Source organism: Lycorma delicatula, chromosome 1 (assembly GCF_047948215.1).
Source record: "Lycorma delicatula isolate Av1 chromosome 1, ASM4794821v1, whole genome shotgun sequence".
Classification (NCBI taxonomy): domain Eukaryota; kingdom Metazoa; phylum Arthropoda; class Insecta; order Hemiptera; family Fulgoridae; genus Lycorma; species Lycorma delicatula.
The window spans coordinates 249,263,565-249,284,316 of record NC_134455.1 but is presented as its reverse complement, the minus strand read 5'-3'; the positions used below and the strand labels follow the sequence as shown (position 1 = coordinate 249,284,316).

At 32.9% G+C, this 20,752-nt stretch overlaps 1 protein-coding gene across 1 annotated transcript; it reads left to right on the top strand.

Annotated features, from left to right (window-relative positions):
* The first annotated feature begins 13,239 nt into the window (after positions 1 to 13,239).
* LOC142318275 (uncharacterized) lies at positions 13,240 to 13,729 on the top strand. Its single transcript, XM_075354841.1, has one exon. The coding sequence runs from the start codon at positions 13,260 to 13,262 to the stop codon at positions 13,608 to 13,610; it is 351 nt and encodes a 116-aa protein (XP_075210956.1). The 5' UTR covers positions 13,240 to 13,259; the 3' UTR covers positions 13,611 to 13,729.
* Positions 13,730 to 20,752: the final 7,023 nt, after the last annotated feature.

Here is a 20,752-nt window from a genome sequence, read left to right as displayed (position 1 = left end):
GTGGCATTTTATAGTTTATTGTATTCATATTATGCAGCTTGGATAAAAAAAATTACTTCATTTCCTAATACCTGTGTTTGGAGGTTGAAGATTAAATATATTTGACTAAGTAAGCATTTTACAGTTTATTGTAATCATATTATGCAGCTTTCAACATGAATTCTACAAAACAACTATCCAATCTATTTATAAGATAATGTTTGATGATTTTTACAATAGTTTTAAACTCTCCACCATCACCTGATGGTGGAAAATCACCAGGTTTAAAATTTTTTTAAACCTGGTTTTGGTCCTTGGGCAAAAAACATGTACATATTCCTGTCACTAAAATAGCAGCAGATTGAAGTTTCATCTAAAAGCAGGTTGCTTAATATCATAAAGATAATAATAATTTTTGAGCAAAAATCAGAACATTATTAACATAGATTAAATATTGTACTTTCAAAGTAGGCTACAGTTCGAAAAATCCAATTTTTCAGGCAAGTCATTTTTTTTTAGTTTTCCTGTTGGGAAAAAACTGTTTGCAAAGGTTTGTGATTTTTCAAATTTTATTTTATACATTCTGAACTTTTTAATGTGTCTGAACCTTTATAATGCAAACGAGCAAAATTTCTTTATAAATCAGTGTACAAAAAATGTTTTTCTTTTCTTAAACAAATGAACAGCACTCTGTAAAATAGCCAATATTTCAGTCCTTTTGCACGTTTAAAAAATAAAAGGAATGAATAAAAATTACATTAAAATATTGAATTCCATAATAAATCCAAATTTATTATTTAAAAGTTGAAGAAAACGTTTCTTTGTATTCTAATGCAAAAGTAAAACAAGTTGTTTTTGTATTTCAAATAAAGTTTATTGAAACAATTATTTGTCATCTTTTGCCATCATTTTTTTCATCTTTTGCCATTTTTTAGGGAAAATCATAATTCTGTCAGTTCAGAACTTCTATGTTTTCTGGACAAAAAACTGTGATGAGTGATTTTCACAGAATTCTTTTGGGACTCACTTTTACCATTAAGAGAGTTCTGTAGAGACTGAAATAAATGGTACTTGACAGTGCTAGCTTAGTACTCTAACCTGGATGGTAGTACTCTTCATGGATGGTGGATGCATCAAAACTTCCTGGCCAAGATCTCTCAATTTTCGACGAGTCACCAAAGATGCCTAGGGTCTGGCATTGTCGTGACTTTAGACATCTTATAAGAAAGATGTCTAAAGTCAATTTCAGTCGCTTTATCTCAATTGCTTTGTGTAATCTTAACAGTTGTTGACAGTAGAGTTAGAAAAAAAGTCTGATTGAAACGCTCATCATGAACAACTCCTTTCTGATTTCACCACACACATACAGTATCACTTTTCATAGTATTAAGGGTAGTTAGGGTTTTTCTGGTACTTAGCCAGTCTGCAAAGCTTCACCTTGTTTCAACCATGAACTATTCAACCACAGTACATTGTTGTCAAATGTGTTTTTCATCACCCTTAATGAGCTATTTCAAAAGAGGTTTTGTTTCATTTCATTTGAACGATTAGCAGATAGAAATTCGATTCATTAAATTTTTGTTGTTAAATCATGTGACACACAGAAAAAGTTTTTTTGTATCCAGTCTTCTTCAAACTGTTTTATGGTTGTTACTGTTTAATTTTGTGGTCTTGTCCAATTGTTACTATGTTTTTTTCACTTTTTCAGTCACTGACCGACCAGAGGAAGGTTATTAACATCAAAATTTACTAATTGAAAACCCTTGATCCATTTTTGTGCCATATTTGCTGATACCACTTCATGTCCACAACAGATTTTTTACCAGCCTAAATCGCACTCTTCCTTTTTTGTAATAAGATTTCAAAATATATCCAATTTCTACTTTATTTTGCTCACTTTCAAAACACAATAACTTTGAAATAAATAAACTAATATTCATAACCTAAGTATTCAATGATGTCGCTTTCAAAAGCATATGTTGACAGATTTTATAAGTTTTCTTGCTAAAACAACAAAAACAGTTTTAATCAGATCAAAAAGTAAACAAGAATAATAATTTTTAGAAGGACAGGTGGTAGCTTACAATGGAGTTTATAAATTTCTTTTTTAAGGGTGATACGAGGGCGGGATCCCTACTTTAATAAATTAAATGGTTAACTTCCAACTTGGACCAATTTCTGAGTAAATTCTATTTAAAGACTTTCAAGTAGTTCAAGTGCCTCTCTGCATTGTTTTATGTGTAGATAATAGATCTCTTAATAGAATTTTTCTCTTACCCTCTGTTTAATAGAAATGACTCAGTAATGCTTTAAAAAAGTTATTACAACTAATATTACAGAATGTCATATACTTACATAAAAATTTCTTAGCAAATGCTCTTCTTTTGTAGATAGCCTCAGGTACGTATGAAATTGAAGTCCTACATTAATCAGCTAGCATATTAACATTCCATTTTCCGTTTTAACAGTTTTCCAATAATTAAATATCTCTATGGAAATGTCCATCACTTACTGCTCCAGGGTTTGGAGGAAGAAATCCAGATGTGAAAGCAGGAAATGGATTTTTAGTGACATATTAGATCCTACAGCTCTGTACAAATTTATAAGTTTATCTTCAATATCCTGGTAATTTTGTGATTCATGGAAATAAGAGAATTTTCATAAGTCTCTTTAAATGCTGTCCAAGCAGTGAGTTCTACATTGGTCAACACAAAGTTAAACATTTCATCTCTGATCACTTAATTCCCTTATTTGTGGGCCAACAAAAATCTCTTTAAATTTGTTTACTTACGTTTGGCAATTTCTGTGATATGCATGAATCCTTGACTATTCTTATAGTTTTTACAAATTTTTGATCAATCCCAGTTTGATATGAATGGGAGGTAAAAATATTTTTTCCTGGTCTAACTAGAGGTTTATGAATGTTTTTTCACCAGATGTTAAGTTCTCTCATTTCTTCCAATGTTTTACTAGATAATAATGCTGATCCCTAGTTCAGCTGTCCCATTCACAAATAAAATAATAATATTTTGTATACCCTAACTGCATACCTAACCAAAGAGCTATTTTAAATCTTCACACATGTTTCAACTATGCTTTCTGTAATGTACTTTTTCAACTACAGTTTTCATAACATCATACATTTCTTTCATATTAATTTTGTAATAGACTAGTGCAGAAGCATATTTATTATTAATGTGAATCAGAACTGCTTTTACGCTATCAGTGAATAGGCGCCACTCCTCAGGTTCATGAACTTGTCCTAACTGTAACATAAACTCATTAATATTTATTAGTAATAAACTAAGTAATATTCTTCAGCACAGGATTGAAAAAATTCTTTCCTCAAGATTTTGATTTTTATCAAGGTTTTGATACCCCAAGATTTTTGTATTTTTTAAAAATAAATTCCAACCTTGCAAGCTTAAGCCTTAAAATTCAGCTTAATTCATTGATAAATTTAAATCTCTTACAAAGTAATTTAGCACTTTGTGATATGTTATGTGCCTCATAGGACTATAATTCAAAGTCTGAATCACGATTGCCATAATGTCCGCTTCTTTCTCACTGATTACATGAAACAACTTTTCAGGAACCTTGGGAACTGAAATGGATTCACTGTAAGGGACAGATCCGAGCGCAGATGGCAATGAACAATGGAGTGCAGTATGTTTAAACTTCTTAGAAATTCAGATGTATTAGTTACCAGAAATAACAATCAGAAAAGTGATATTTAGATTCACGCCAAACCACAGGAACATCAAATAGCAAAGCCTTTCCTTTTAACTGTTCTGTTAAGTTGACCAACAGTTATTATATATTATATGAGAAGCCCATTTCTTATCCTGTTCACCGATATTATAGTTAAAAGTACAATTTATAAGCTTTTTTAATTAAAAGTGTAATGTTTTTCTTATGTGATTTCATACTTAATTCACTACACATATAACAAAAACTGTCTGAGTCGTATTTATGAGGCATTATGACACTTCACTGTTCACTCAATAGTTCACACTGAATAAAGAGATTATACTACTGAAGGCTAACCAAGTCATCCAGCTTTGTGTATTTTGAATTGAACAGATATGATGAATCTTGTTCATTTACACTGAAATAGAGAGGTATGATGTCATGATATGGGATATTTGTGTTGTGACTTGGTATTGTTTCAAGGCTAACAACTGATGATTAATAGAGTTTAAAAATATATTCTGACCACATAAATATAAAGTTTTTTTGTCTTCAGTCATTTGAATGGTTTGATGCAACTCTCTAAGATTCCCTATTTAGTGCCAGTCGTTTCATTTCAGTATACCCCCTACATCCTACACCCCTAACAATTTGTTTTATGTATTCCAAACATTGCCTGCCTGCACAATTTTTCCCTTCTACCTGTCCCTCCAATATTAAAGCGAATATTCCAGGGATTCCTTAAAATGTAGCCTATAAAACTGTTTCTTCTTTTAACTATATTTTTCCAAATGCATCTTTCTTCATCAATTTGCCACAACACCTCCTCATTTGTCCACCCCTCCTGATTTTTAACATTCTTCTATAGTACCACATTTCAAAAGCTTCTAATCTTTTCTTCTCAGGTACTCTGATCATCCAAGTTTCACTTCCATATAAAGCTATGCTCCAAACATGTACTTTCAAAAATGTTTTCCTGATGTTTAAATTAATTTTTGATGTAAACAAATTATATTTTTGACTAAAGGCTTGTTTCACCAGTGCTACTCAGCATTTTATATGCCCCTGCCATATCCATCTTTAGTAATTCTACTTCCCAAATAACAAAATTCTTCTAACTCCGTAACCTTTCCTCTTCCTATTTTTATATTTAATGGTCCATCTACACCATTTCTACTACATTTCATTACTTTCGTTTTGTTCTTGTTTATTCTCATGCAGTAGTTCTTGTGTAGGATTTCATCCATGCCGTTCATTGTTTCTTCTAAATCTTTTTTACTCTCAGCTAGAATTACTATATCATCAGCAAATCATAGCATCTTTATCTTTTCACATTGCACTGTTATTCTGGATCTAAATTGTTCTTTAACATCATTAATTGCCAATTCTATGTAAAGATTAAAAAGAAATAGGGATAGGGAACATCCTTGTCAGACTCCCTTTTTTATTATGGCTTCTTTCTTATGTTGTTCAATTATTATTGTTGCTGTTTGGTTCTTGTAAATGTTAGCAAATGTTTTTCTATCTCTGTACTTGAACCCTAATTTTTTTTAAAACGCTAACATTTTATTCCAGTCTGCATTATCGAATGCCTTTTCTAGATCTATAAATGCCAAGGTATGTTGGTTTGTGTTTCTTTAATCTTCCTTCTACTATTAATCTGATCACTAAAATTGCTTCACTTACCTCTATACTTTTCCTGAAACCAATTGGTCTCCTTCCATTCTCCTATCAATTTTTCTGTACAGAATTCTAGTTAAGATTTTTTATGGATGACTAGTTAAACTAATTGTTTTGTATTCACATTTATCTGCTCCTGCTTACTTTAATATCATGACTATACTTGAAGTCTGACGGAAGTTCCCCTTTTTCATAAATATTACACACCAGTTTGTATAATCTATCTATTGCTTCCTCACCTGCACTGCACAGTAATTCTGAAGGTATCTGTCTTTCCCAGGAGCCTTTCTACCATTCATATCTTTTAATGCACTCTTAAATTCAGGTCTCAGTATTATATTTCCCTTTTCATCCTCTTCGACCTTCTCTTCTTCCTCTAATTAATTTCTAATTCATTTTCTTTGTATACCTCTTCAATATATTCCACCCACCTATCAACCTTTCCTTTCATGTTATAAATCAGTGTACCATCTTTGTTTAACACATTATTAGATTTTAATTTATGTACTACAAAATTTTCCTTAATGCTATGTCTGATTTACCAATGATCATTTCTCTTTCCACTTCTGAACTCTTTTCTTTAATCTACTCTTCTTTTGCTAGTTTGCACTTCCTATTTATAGTATTTCTTAATTGTCAATATTTCCTTTTACTTTATGTTCATAAACCAGCTGCAATATATACTCTGATATCCAAGGTTTTCTACCAGTTTTCTTTGTTTCACCTAAGTTTGCTTCTACTGATTTAAGAATTTCCTTTTTAACATTCTCCCATTCTTCGTCTACATTTTCTACCTTATCTTTTTTACTCAGACCTCTTGCAATGTCCTCCTCAAAAATCTTCTTTACTTCCTCTTCCTCAAGCTTCTCTAAATTCCTTCGATTCATCTGACACCTTTTCTTCTTTCTTCTTTCTGGATATTTAAATGGAGACTAGTTTACCTCCAAAATATTTTACCAAGGAAGGCACCTCCATCTTTGTTATGAAAATGCAGAGTTACATTTTCTTGGAAAAAAAGCAGTTGTAATTTTCCTTTGCTTTCAGCTGCACAGTACTCAGAAGATTGAGTGATGTTGATATGGCCATTTAAATCCTCCTGCCTATGCCCTTAACAACTACTGAAAGAGTTGCTGCCCTCTTTCAGGAATCATTCCTTAGTCTAGCTCTCAACAGACACCTCTCCGATATGGTTGCACCTTCGATCCAGCTACTCTGTATCACTGAACACTCAAGCCCCCCACCATCAGCAAGGTCTCATGATTCATAGAGGGAGAAAAAAATATATAAAGTAATCATATAAAATAAAAAATGTATATTATATATATATATATAATTATGTATCATAAAAATCAAGAATTTTCAAAATTAGATTTTGAATTTGTCAAAAATGTTGGATGATGTGAAAATTCTGACTTCAGATTCATCTTCAGTGTTAAATAACATAAGAGTTTCGATATTATATGTTAAGAAATAAAAATTGTGATAAGTTTAATATTTTATTTGAATATAATAATTTTTAAGTTTTTTTTTAACAGATTTTCTTTTATAAAACATGAAATAACTAGCAAATAGATTTATTTTAATTTTCAATTTACCTGTTTCAGTTCAAAATTATTTTTCTTTGTTTGGTTTTTTTTAATTATCATCCTAAGGAATTTAACAGATCTACTCAAAATTAAAATAAATTTATTTATTTTGATCGAGCGGCAGCCGTGTGCAGCAGCCCGGCGCAACTAAATATACATATAGGTTGTATAAAATTTATCAACTAAGTTCCTAACATTTATTTCCGCGGTCTTATATAACGCGTTATGTTAAACAGGTTGTTAAGAATTAAATAAAATGACGATCCTATCAAAACAATATTTTTTATCAAACGTTTTGGATACCAGCTTTTCTCATCATGAGTTACGAATTAAGTTCCTTTGCTCTTTATTACGGCTTAAGTATGACAGTCTTTAAAATTAAATGGCAATATATATAATTCCTTTTGACACTTTTCTTAGGAAGAAGTTCAATTGGCTAAAAAACTATGTTTAGATCGGGAAACTTCAGACGAACGGGAGAAGAGGATGGAAGAAGATTGATATCGTATATCGGCCCGGCGATAGAGTCAAAAAACAAGAAAAAACCCTTTTTAAAGGTATATTTAATTACGATTGCAGGTACAACTATAAGGATGACCCGAAAGTAAGAATTGTATTAATGGATAATGTTTGCGATTACTGTCCTCAAGCTCTTCAATACGCAAACGAATCTGAAGGGATTTTTTGCAACAAAGGAAAGGTCACTTTACTCTTGAGACGCCTCCAGAACCACTTAAATCATTAATATTTGGAACTGACCTTCATTGAAATCAATTTTTAAGCAATATCAGAAAATATAATTCATGCTTTCGAATGGCATCTTTCAGTGCAAACAAATTAATCGCCAACAAAATCCCAATCAACGTTCCGCATTCAAGGACAAATTTATCATCAGATGGAATCTTTATTACCTATAATTGGTGAAAATTCGAGTTTTTTACAGATTTACTTTATTGGAGACCCTGAATACATGCCTCAAGAAGATGTGTTGTCATACCGGGACTTAACAGAGAAATAGAAATCCGCTTGTAATCTTTTCTTCACGAACATCATCAATCAGTTCGTTCTTTCAAATTGGCTTTGGAACAAATAACGTCTGATTCTTTCAAAGTAGTTATTCGGCCAGATAAGACACCTACTGGGGAACACGAAAGAAGCTTCAATGTCCCAACAGCGAATAAAATTGCGGTAGTAACAATTGTAAATGAATGTACGCCCAGAGATATTGTTCTAATCAACGAGATAGAACTTTAAAACGAATTTCAGAAAAGCACAAATCATACTCATGTAACTGCCTTCAATACCCATTGATTTTTTGGAACGTGTCTGACTGATACTACTTCAATCATGTTCAAAGCAACCCTACCACTGGAATACTGACAACAAAGGAAATATCATCTCAATTACTTTATTGCTGTCGCTTAATGATAAGAGCTAACCATAACAACTACATTTTGAAATATAGACAACTCTTAAATCAATTCGTCGTAGATATGTACGCAAAAATCGTAAGTAAACGACTATTGTACATCAAATTGAATCAAAAACGTTTGCCTTCATTTACAGGCAGTTCGCGACACGTGCATGAGTTTACGCAAGATGCCATGACTTATGTTCGAAAACACGGTCGTCCACATCTATTTATTACCTTTACATGCAACCCAAAATTGCCGGAATTCGAAATTCTTTTGAAAGGTAACTTCCGATCGCCATGATGTTGTCTCCAAAGTGGTTAAACAAAATCTTTCAAAATTGATGGATGTTATCGTTCGCCATGGAATTTTTTCAGATGTTTGATGGATGTACCCATAGAATGGCAGAAGCGCGGTTTACCTCATGCGCATATCCTAATTTGGATAAAGGAAAAGGTTCTTCTTAACGACACTGATTGCCTCACCCCACCATGGCCCCGACTATAAGTGGTCATTTTATAGACAAACGGACAGGGTGAAATTGCTCCTGACAAGGCATCGCCACGAATTCTGGAATGATTAACTCGCCTCGGTATCGGACGACGCCTCTTACAGGCTGAAGAAAAAGTTATGCGAAGGAAAGAAGCCTTCGGGACAAAGGGACATTTTGGCCTACTCCGAATCAAATCGGGCGGAGCTTTTCGCGAACGCACTGGAGCACCAGTTCACTCCAAGCCCTCCCGGCCCGAACAACAACCACGCAACCGAAGTGGAGTCTTTCCTCGGGACTACTTCGCTCGGGTTAAGGATGCCCCCCGTGAAACAGACAACGTCACTAAAGAAGACGTGACCGCGATTAAAGTCTCAAGCCTCGACAAGGCTCTAGGGAAAGACATGATTAAGGCCTGAGCATACCAGAATATTCCTCCTGCTGTTGTAGCGATTATGACCACCCTATTTACATCGATTTTCGATTGTTGGAAAAGGGCGAAGGTGGTATTATTTGCCCAAACCCGGGAAAAATACTTTTCCCCGGAGTTACAGGCCGATCTCTTTACTACCTGTTACATCGAAGTTGTTTGAAAGAGTTTTCATCGAACGACTTCGGCGATGCTTCGGGCCGGAAGTGCTGCCTGAGCAGTTGGGGTTTAGAGATATTGGCAGTTGGGTTTAAGTATTTAGGCGTGTGGCTGGGTGGCGGAAGAGCGTTCCAGCCACATATTCTGGAGACGGTCGATAAGGCGCGTAGGACCGTGTCGGGCGGTTTCTTGACTGACGAGTAGAGTAGGTGGGCCGAGCTCGTAGAAGAGAAGGATGTGGTTCGGTCCGTCGCCCTGTACGCTGTGCCGGTCTGGAAGAGAGCGTTGGACAAGAAGGTGGTTTTTCGGAGGACGGAGGGTCTGCAGAGGCGGCTGGCGATAGGTGTTGTCAGAGCTTACCTGACAGTCTCCACCCAGGCTGTTCTTGTGATTGCGTCGCTCCCCCCGCTGGATCATTTAGCAAAGGAATCTAGAAGGAGGACGGAAGGGGTGGCAAGAAAGGTGGTCCAGGGCAGAGGTTGACGTTGGACGAGAAGATTAATACCATCTATTAGGCCTTGGCTAAAACATAAGCATGGGGAGCTTACGTTTGAGTTAACACAGTAGCTTTAATTAACCTTTGAGACAGGAAAAGGAGACGGTCAGAATCAGCAGGAAAAATGCATACTGGTGGACACAGGACATAGCCAGGAAGCCAAAAACGCCCGTCGTCGAATGCACGAATCCAAAGAGCAAGACGGAGGGACTCCAAGCAGCTGGAGGACGCAGTAACCATATACCAAGCAGTCAAGAGACGCTTATGCTCAGCAATAAAACATGGAAAAGGCTGATCAAGGGACTGTATGTAGACCCATGGAGGGGGCCTACCAGATTGCCACTAAGAAGTTTGGTAGGCGCCTAACCCCGCTATCCAGTGGTCAATCAACACGGGTAGTAGTGGACCTATTTAGTATTGAGCAGGACAATTGGGAAGAAGTCAGAGGAAAAGAGAGAACCCAACAACTACCTTGAGATGAGAGACGTCAGGGATGAGAGATCCCTGACGGTACTACAGACGGACGACAGAGAGCAAAGGTTTAACATGTATGACGGCGTACCACAGGGATCGGTACTTAGCCTGTTATTATGTTATTAGCATACGATGACCTCCTGCAGTTAGAATTACCTGAAGAAACACAGGCGGTAGCGTATGCTGACTACCTAGCACTTCTGGTGTCGGGACGAACGGAGGCGGAAACAGAAGAGGTGGTCAGTGAAGCCGTGGCTAGAGTGAGCAGCTGGCTCCGCGACAGAAGTCTGAGCCTGGCCCCACAAAAACTGCGATAGTCCCGATTACTGGAAGGAAACGGCTTAGGGAGATCACAATCTAAGTACGTTCGCGTAAGCACTTCGAGGAACACCAAGTACGTCGGAGTGTGGGCCTCTTACAACACCCACTTGAAGGAAGTCGTCTCATGGGCTGAATGAGACTTAGAAATTCTAGAAAAGTTGATGATCACCAGAAGCAGACCTCAAGCGAGCAAACGACAGTTCATTCTATTGGTGATGACCTCAATCTTGCTGTACGCCATACCAGCATGGAAGGAAAAAAAGAGTATTAAGATGCTGGCATCCTTGCAAAGACAAGAGACAATCAGAATCTGCTCGGCCTATAGGACTATCTCTGGTGAGGCAGTCGAGGTGATTGCTGGGGTGCCACCAATAGATCTTCGGGTGGAGCAGATAGTAAAAGTTTACGAAGGAATGCCGAAGCCGCAAGCCAAGAGGATAATGATGGAGCAATGGCAGGCATCTTGGGGGGGCAGATCGAAAACAAAGGGGCATGGATGAGGAGGCTTGGCCCCAGGATTGAGTCCAGAGGACGCATGGAGAGGTGGACTATCACTTCATCCAGCTTCTCTCTGGACATGGAGATTTTGGTTCATACCTCCATCAATTTAAAAGGAGACAGACCCCAAAATGTGCCTGTATTGCCCAGAACATACCTTCTACTTGTGTACCAGATGTGAAACATGCATAGAAGGTAATGTGACCTCACGCCGAAAGATACTATATCATACATCTTAAAAGGACAGCATGAATGGGAAGCAGTATTGAGCATGGACCAGGGCAAGAGTGGAGAGTGAGTGATTTTTTCAAAGCAACAAAAATATGATGGTACGGAATCCTGTGTCCACCATCACATGTATCTTTAAGATAGGATTAGTATGTAAAATGTATTAGGCTAAGAATTAGGTTTAGGACTATCTAACAGGGTATCAAGGATCAATAACACAACTTCTCCGGTAGAACAAGGGGAAAGTAGATCAGTGTACGATTCTCGTTGCATAGTCATGGTAGAGTTAGGATAAACTTTTAATTATCATGTAATTGTTACATATATCATTGTTGAGCTTAAGATTCATAAAACAAAGAACAGGCTGTAGATGGTCTGGTACAGGGCAGAGATGCCTGGTTGAGCTGGAAAGTTAAGATTAACCCCAACTCTGGGGACGGATTTAAAATGCGTATGCGTCATGAACTTCTGGATAAGCTGTTAAGAGATGCAACAGTGAGGGACTTAGAAGTCCCGGTCATAAATTACATTGTGGCATCATCGTTAGAATTAAACCATTTTATTTATATAATCTTTTTCGCTAGTTTTGATATATCGTGGTGTAATACGAATGGGAAATAAAAATATGTGGCCACAACCAGACAAATGTAACAATGTGGAATTAAAGGTCCTGTTAGTATAGGATAATGTTGTATAATTTATTATTAGAATTAAGCTGTATTACGTTTATGTCACTATGTTAGGTTTAGACTAATCATATTATAGCCACGAATCAAGACGAGAAGGTAAGCATAGCTAAGGTGCAGCCAATGTTCTGCACACAACAATGGGAGAAGTGATCTAGAGTGAAGGCACCCAGATAAACAGGAATGCAGGTAAGGGGAACAGAACAGCATTGTTCCACTGCTGGTTGAATGCAGAATTGAAAATTACTTTAATCCATTGTATCATAAAAAGTGTCACCAAACTACGTAAGTGTTAAAAAATCACTCAACATTGTATTTTATTTATGTTCATGTCTATGTTTATGTTTATTTATAGTATTAGATTAAGTCAATTACTTATTGTTATTGGGTATGGAAACAAGTAGGCAATATTAAGGAAAAGGCCCATACATTGGAAGAAGAGGCAGTCACAGGAGGGGGTAACTATGGACCTGGGTAAAGACACCTGGATGTACCGCAGCAGCAAGAAACATCAAAAAATAGTTCCAAATGTGGGTGAACTGTGAATGGCTAAGGAGAGGTGAAGATACCTACCTGTGTTTTTCTTTTTATAAAAAAAAAGAAAAGAAAAAAGTATAAATGTGATGTATATACTTAATTTGTAACTCTCATAACCAATGTTTTTTTGTTAAATCTATATTGCAGAATTTTCATTTGTTTAAAAAAATTAAATTGTATGAAGTATAATAAAAGTGACTGGAAATTTCAGTTAGCCTGAAATTAATGGTTCTTAAATTATTAATTCATGGTGGGTTTAACAAACAATAACATTAATCTAGTTATAGTTAGGTTTCATGTTCTCCTGATTTAACTTTACATTATTTTAAACTAATAAGTGTTGTATTAACCTCAGTTACATTATAATTTGTAATTTATATAAATAATAAATATATATATATATATATATATATATATTGTTTTCTATTTATTTGGGCAACAATATATAAAATTATTCCTTTTTTTAATTGTAATAATTTTCCATAGTGACAGTAATTTATTTGATATATGGCATTCTTCATTTAAAAATTCTAAAATTAATTTCATAATTCAAGAGAAAAATTTTCTGTAAAGAGTAAAATTTAGCAGATAAAATGGCCGATTATAACTCAGATGAAGCAGTAGAAATCGATGGTATGATATGCATACCAAAATCAGAAGTACCAGAGGAAAAGCCACCTCAAGAACCTGATGACAAATTATATACATGTCCTAAAGATCCTCGATTTCAGCAACAAAATATTACTAAATGGTGCTATCAAATGTTCCTGGACTATCATCGTTGTAGGTTTCTTCTTGGTAACAAACCAGATTGTACCTATTTTGAACGCTGTTATCAATCACTTTGCCCAAATGAATGGGTAGAAAAATGGGGTGAACAAATTGAGAGTGGAAGTTTTCCAAGAGATCTAACACGGGATGCCTATTACAGAGGGGCAGTATAATCTTTACCTTTAATCAACAATCATAAAGAAAAGTAACTATACCAAAAAAAAATTAAGATATGTATTAAATACAAGCTGATCTGAAATTCTGTTGCTTTTAAGAATCTGATGTAGCTAATTATCTGATTAAGTAAGCCTATTTTTTTAATTTTTATTAATATACAATATATCTAAAACACATTTTTATATAACAATCATTTTAGTATTTTAATTTTTCATATCTGCTTTGTTACTCTGTCAGTTAATTTCTTTAAAAAATAAAGTAAAATTTTAGAAGTTATTTTTATTGTCTTTTCTTCATAATTCCCTAACCTCTTTTTCCTTTTTTGCAGTGGTGTTACTAGCTGTTGATTCTTTTGCAATTAAATAAATAGTGTACTTAACATGGTCATGGAGGCCTATAGCCATGGCTAGTTAATCTGAAAATTCCAGAAAAAATAAGATGTGAAAATAATCACTAAAAAAAGAAAAGGTTTCTATTTTATAAATATAAGAAAATAAAAATGAAATATTGTAACTATACAGTAACTATTTTATTTATATAAATTTTAAGAAGTAAAAATGTTTTTTCAACGTAACAACAATCAAAGTGCTCTTGCCTGTAGTTTTGTTAAATACTGCAGGGCGCATTATTGTAATAATTCCAAAAAAATTTCAAAAGACTTACTGTTCTCATAACATTTTGATTAATTTTTAACAATTTATTTACTATTATCAACAATATAATTTGTAACAAATATAATTATGTAAGTATTATAACCAGGTGGTCCTTTATTTATAAATTATCAATATAAGGCACTTGCACAGTTTGAGATAGCCTACTTATGAAAGTTAGTTTAAACAGTGTTTGCTGAAGTCATTGTAGATAACCCACACAAAACACATTAATTTATTATAAAATATGTAAAGAAAATTGTGTTACACGACACAAACAACTACTGCAGTACAAAGAAAAGAATGTGATTCATTACCAGAAAATGTTTATTAAAATCTTTGTAATTTGTCAGACATATGCTGGCTATATTGAGAATCCAGATTGACTGGATAACTCCTGAAATTAAGGAGATGAATGCAATGAGCCTGTTCTTTTTACATTTTGGGCCAATTTTTTCAGTACATTGTTTGGAGCATAGCTAATATGGAAGTGAAACTTGGGCAATCGAAGTACTGAGAATAAAAGATTAGAAGCTTTTGAAATGCAGTGCTACAGGAGAATGTTAAAAATCAGAAGGGTGTATAAAGTGACAAATGAAGGGGCGTTGCTGCAAATCGATAAAGAAGCATTTGGAAAAATATAGCTAAAAGAAGATAGACTTATATAGGCCACATCTTAAGGCATCCTGGAATAGTCGCTTTGATATTTGAGAGACAGATAGATGGGAAAAACTGTGTAGGCAGGCAACATTTGTAATACATAAAACAAATTGTTAGAGATGTAGTATGTGGGGGATATACCAAAATGAAACAACTAGCACTAGATAGGGAATTTTGGAGAGCTGCAGAAAACCAGTCAAATGACTGAAAACAAAAAAAATATTAATATAATGTGAATCTTATTGTGTTATTATAAGACCATTAATAAAATGGTTAAAGTAGTGTGTGTGTGTGTGTGTGTATGTTGTGTGTGTGTGCACGCGTGCGCTTTATCAATTCATTATTGGTTTTCATTCTGTTTTTTTGTGTGGTATATATTGGCTTCAGCTAAATATCTTATTGTGCATAATTCATTATGTTAATCTTTTTTAATAGTACAATATTGTACAGTTTATCAGGTTGTTTCTAAGTTCCCGAGATCCTTTTTTTATAATTTCATGTTTATTATTAATTTTTTTCAGTAACTGAAATATTCATTAATTGAATAACTGGTAAATAATATTAATTGTATTCAGCCTCAATTATTTTTATTTTATAAATGCCATAAACAGATAATATAGGTCTATACGATATATAGGTCTCATTTACTGCTATGTAATGTTCCTGTTCTCATTCTTATCTGTTTTCGTTAGTTAATGTAAGAAAGAATGTTAATGATTTCTTTCCATTGTCTTTTTCATTTGAAGTTTTATAGTTACTCATATTGCATGGTGTGATATCAATTGTAGTTAGCTTATACTATTAGTAGAAAAGAGAAGGAAATGGGGATTTTTCATCATATTTAATGGGCAGGAAATGGTGGTGTAAGCACAACTATAGGAGATGAAAATACTGCAGGAGGCAATGTAATTATGAAGTAGGCTTGTAGAAGATACATGGCTGGAGGATTTACTTGTGTGCAGATGGTTACGGTTTTGACATCCAACAATTTCATTAAAAAAAGGTTTAATAATAATGAAATTGGGGGGAACTCTCACTAAGTTGAGAGTTCTAGGTTCAAATCCTAGTAAAGGCAGTTACTTTTATATGGAGTTGAATACTTGATCGTGGGTACCTGTGTTCTTTGGTGGTTGGGTTTCAATTAACCACACATCTCAGGAATGGTAAACTTGAGACTGTACAAGATTACATTTCATTTACATTTATACATATCACCCTCTGAAGTAATATCTTTTGTTGATTCTGGAGGCTAAACAGAAAAAGAGAAGGAGGAACAGTTGCAAGGGATTTAATAATAAAAAAACCTAGACTGTGCAGCATGGTTCTGAATTCTGATAGTTTTTGTTATATTGAATGATTAGAAGGTAATATAAATGAATATCTCATAAGATTATTTGTAAATTGAATGTTTATCTTCCTTTCATTTTGTAATTATGAGGTCAAAGAAGTGTATGTTTTTGTTTTTTGTGTTTTATTTTTACATTTGATGGTGAAGGTAATATTTATGGATTTTTTTTGACTATGTGAGTAGTTGTTTACATTATTTAGCATTCCCACTGTATTGAAAAATTAAGTTATCTACATTATTTTGTGCAAGATTCTGTTATTATGAGGGCTTATATTTCTTCAATATGTTTTAAAAACATTTCTCCAAAAATTCCTGTGATAAGTTTAGTCCAAAGTAATCCATTATTGATTATGCAGAGTTTATTGTTGAGTGAAATAATTTTGATTTGATTATTTTAAGGGTGCTTGTTATTACAATGATTACAGTAATTCATTAGATAGATATGTTATTTTGTTTGAACTAGCTGTGTAAGATTGTGATTTTTTTAGAAATGGGAATGCTTGTTTAGATATGTATATTGAAGGAAAATTAACATTTTTAACTACTTTTATATTAGGTTGAGATGTTTTTTATAGTGCTTATATTTTAAAATGATTTAATCTGTCATGCATTGTAATTTATTACAAGACAAATTGTTATATATACATTTTTTATGGATTTTGGGTAGTACTTAAACTGTATCTGAATTTGCTGTAGAGTTATTTATCTAAGATCTTGTTTTAAATATTCAGTGATGTTCTTGCTCATGAATCTTGTACTTTGAAGTAGGGGTTCTTCTATGTCAATGATTAAGTGTTTTTCCTTTTATATGCTTTTACAAACGTTTGTGCTTTTAAAATAATGAATTTATTTTATTTAGTGTTCTATCCATCCTCTTAGCAACAACAGGAATTCATCAAGTTAGTCTCTTGATAGATGAATTTTGTATTGTTTGAAAAATGCCAAACCTAACGTCAAACTTTCCAGATTAAAAGTAGATAATATTACTTTAGTGAGGAGTTACCTTTTTTTTTATTTTTTTCTAATACTGCCTTTTGTACTTTACATTTGGTCTCTACTAAGATACCAGTAAGTATTTTGTTGTCATATTTTCAATGTAAATATTATTTTTGGCATTAATCAAGGATTTAGTTTTATTTTCTGTGACTGGAGATGAGGTGTTTTCTACTTTGACAGCAGTTCAAATTATTGTTAGTTGCTTACTAACTCATGCATTTGTAGTGTGGGTTCAACAAATTCTAAACTTAGCATTGTTGTGCATTTTACAGTTTCACAATGTTAAAGTGTGATAAGAAGTGGCTCTTTTGCACGTATGTGTAGAATATGAAAGCTGTTATTATTAGTGAATTTGTGATTTGCTTCTTTGACAGGGCTGATATATTGTTCCCTAATCTACTGGGGCATGTTCTGTTTGTACATTTATGTCCGTATGGGAATCTCAAATGTCCCAATGAACAAAATGAGACTACCATGAATCCTTTTTTTTTATTTATTTTCATATACCTGTTTACTCATTCTGAACAGTAAGCAATGATTTTAAATTGTATTAAAAATATTTCAAGGTATTAAAACATGAATTTCAAAAATTTAATGGATAAAATTAAAGCCACATAATAAACAGATGTTAATGATTTCAATATGAATAGAACTAACATATAATGAAGTCATTCCAAAATAATTTTTTTGTTTAGAATGTTTAAATACGATTTAAATGATTGAATTTTGAAATGAGTTTAAAGTTATTCAAAATTCTTCAAATAATTTTTAGTCATTTACAAATTTTTCAAATGATTTTAGTCTAAAGGTTACAAAATATTTCATTATAATTTGAAAGGGTTATAATTAATTTTAATGTAGTTTCCACCTTTATATCTCCAGTAACAAACTAATTACACTGGTCAACAAAAAAAAAAGTTTTTTGTTTATCTGGAGTCTAAAATATCATCATGAGTTTCATGGTGATTTTAGCTAATTTTGGGGTGCTGAATTCAAAATTGTTATCAGAATTTGTGTAATATGTCACATTTTGTAGATACATATGATTTATTTACCAATAAATGCAAAATCATTGTGAAATCAATATTTAAAAAATATATTATTTATGTGTATTCATTTAAGATTTGTTTAAATCAACTAAATTTTTATTTAATCAAACACAGATAAATTGAAATACATTAATACAATTTTAAAATAACTGTTTCTTAAAGTCTAAATCACTGGAAATTTATTTAAAATAACATTTTTTTAAAGTTTAAATCATTGGAATTATCTTAACTTTAATTTTTAAAATATTTTGACAAATGTTTTTATCTGTACGATGTTTGATCAGTTTCTCTAAACAAAAACAAACAATAATCAGCCAATATACCAGGATCCTATCTTCCTTGGTACTGATGCTCCATGGTCAGAATATCCTGATGGAAACGGTCTCCTTGCTAATCACTGTAATAAAATTCTACATCCTAAACATTTGTAGTTTTTGAACAGCTTAATAATAAAAAAAAAACATAGTTCTCATCATTTCTGTTGCCTAAAAATCCACAGACAATGTCTTTGAAGGACTTCCATGCAGCTAATTCACATTCACTAAGTTTATCATCAAAAGTTGAGTTCTTAAACAATTTAATTTGCAAACCAATAAATTAGCTCACCATCATTCAGTTTAGGAAAACTTATTTTTAAATTATTAAATCCTAGTCCATCTTTGTCTAGGGTCTTTACAAAATTTTTCATGAGTCCGAGTTTTATGTGAAGTGGCAGTAATATGATTTTACCATGCTCAATTAATGATAAATGCTTTTCATTTTTTCCATCAGCCTCAAAGTTCTACTACAATGGCCAGTTCTTTACTTGGTAATGACTTTTTGTATCATGACTATCACAAAGACAAAGAAAACAACATTTTCAACTCACCTTGTAAACCAAAAAGTTACACAACTTTCAGATCACTACAAACTTGTCACACATGTTCTTTATATTTTATTGCTTGTAATATTGATGCCATAATTTCATACATTTCTTTCATGTCAACTGTATGAGCTAATGAAATGGATGGCTGCTTGTTACCATTATGCAATAAAACTGCTTTCATGTTAACTTTAGAATAATCAATAAAAAGACGCCATTCTTCAGGAGCATGCTGAATTTCAAGCCCTTTCATCAGTACAAACGCACAATGAATTTTTCAGAGTATAAGTTAAAAGAGTTTTATTTCGTGTTCTAAATATAGTAACGTTTGTTTTTTCTACTAAAAGATTCCATTGTTGCAGTCAAGACCTCGGAAGTTCAGCTTGCTGCTTCGGTAACTTTAAATCCCGAACTAAATCATTAAATCCCGAATTAAATAACGAGATTTCTCCTCGGACACAGGAAGAAATTCTTCAAAATTCTCTATATCATCTGTTTCATTTTGATATTATTCTTCTAGCAATGTTGGATTAGATGGCAGTACAAGATCAGATAACTCCTTTCTGTGTGGTACTGGCTTTAGAGCTGAGGATACATCTGCATATTTTATGAACTTTCTAGTTTTGAATGAAAATTCCTTAGGATCGCGCCAAACCATCAATACAACAAATGGCATGGCTTGTATTTTCCCCTTCAACCATTCATTTAGAGTAACTGAGCACGATATGCAAATAACATGAGGTGCCCAGATTTTATCTTGATTCCCAAGTGCATAATCAAAATAAAATTTGTAAACTGTTTTTATCAATTCAGGAATAGTCTTTCTTTGAGATTTAGGAGTAAATTTACGACACATAACAAAAATTATCTTGATGATTTGAACATTCATGAACTTTTGCAGAAGCCACATTGTGGAAAATAAAAACAAGAAAAATCACTTTTGTATTATAAAGAATTGATGAAAATATAGCAGAACACTAATAACTATGAAACATAATGCACAGTATAGTCACGAGAAGCTACATTGAATAAGATTTTAAGCTCTGTACTAGGCAACAACAGATGTCTGTATGTTGTCATCATACAGACATGTTTGTATGTGTCTACTTCTCATAATACAGTGTATATATATTTTTTGTTTATTAATCATGTATGCATATTGTTTAAAAGTAAAAATACTTAAACTATTCTTAATTGTAACCAGTAGTTGATCAAAATGAGTTTATTATAAAAACATTTCACAAATTTACTATTTATGTAAAACCTTTATGGTAACACAATTTCAATAGCATATTTGAAATAATTACCCAAATAACAGTGAGAGAAGTGTGTAATGTGTTATATAAAATTTTGGGTTGACTAATGTTATTTAGATAATTTTCTTTAAAATGGGAAAGTAATTTTGAAAATGTTTGATTATTATTTTTAAAATGATCTTAATTAACATTTTTCAAGCAGTATCAACAAGATTTTTAAATAAAATTAAAATTGTTTAAACATAATTCATACTCTTTTTACTTCACTGTGAATATATAACTAAAGGAATAACACATAAATATAATTTCCTGATATT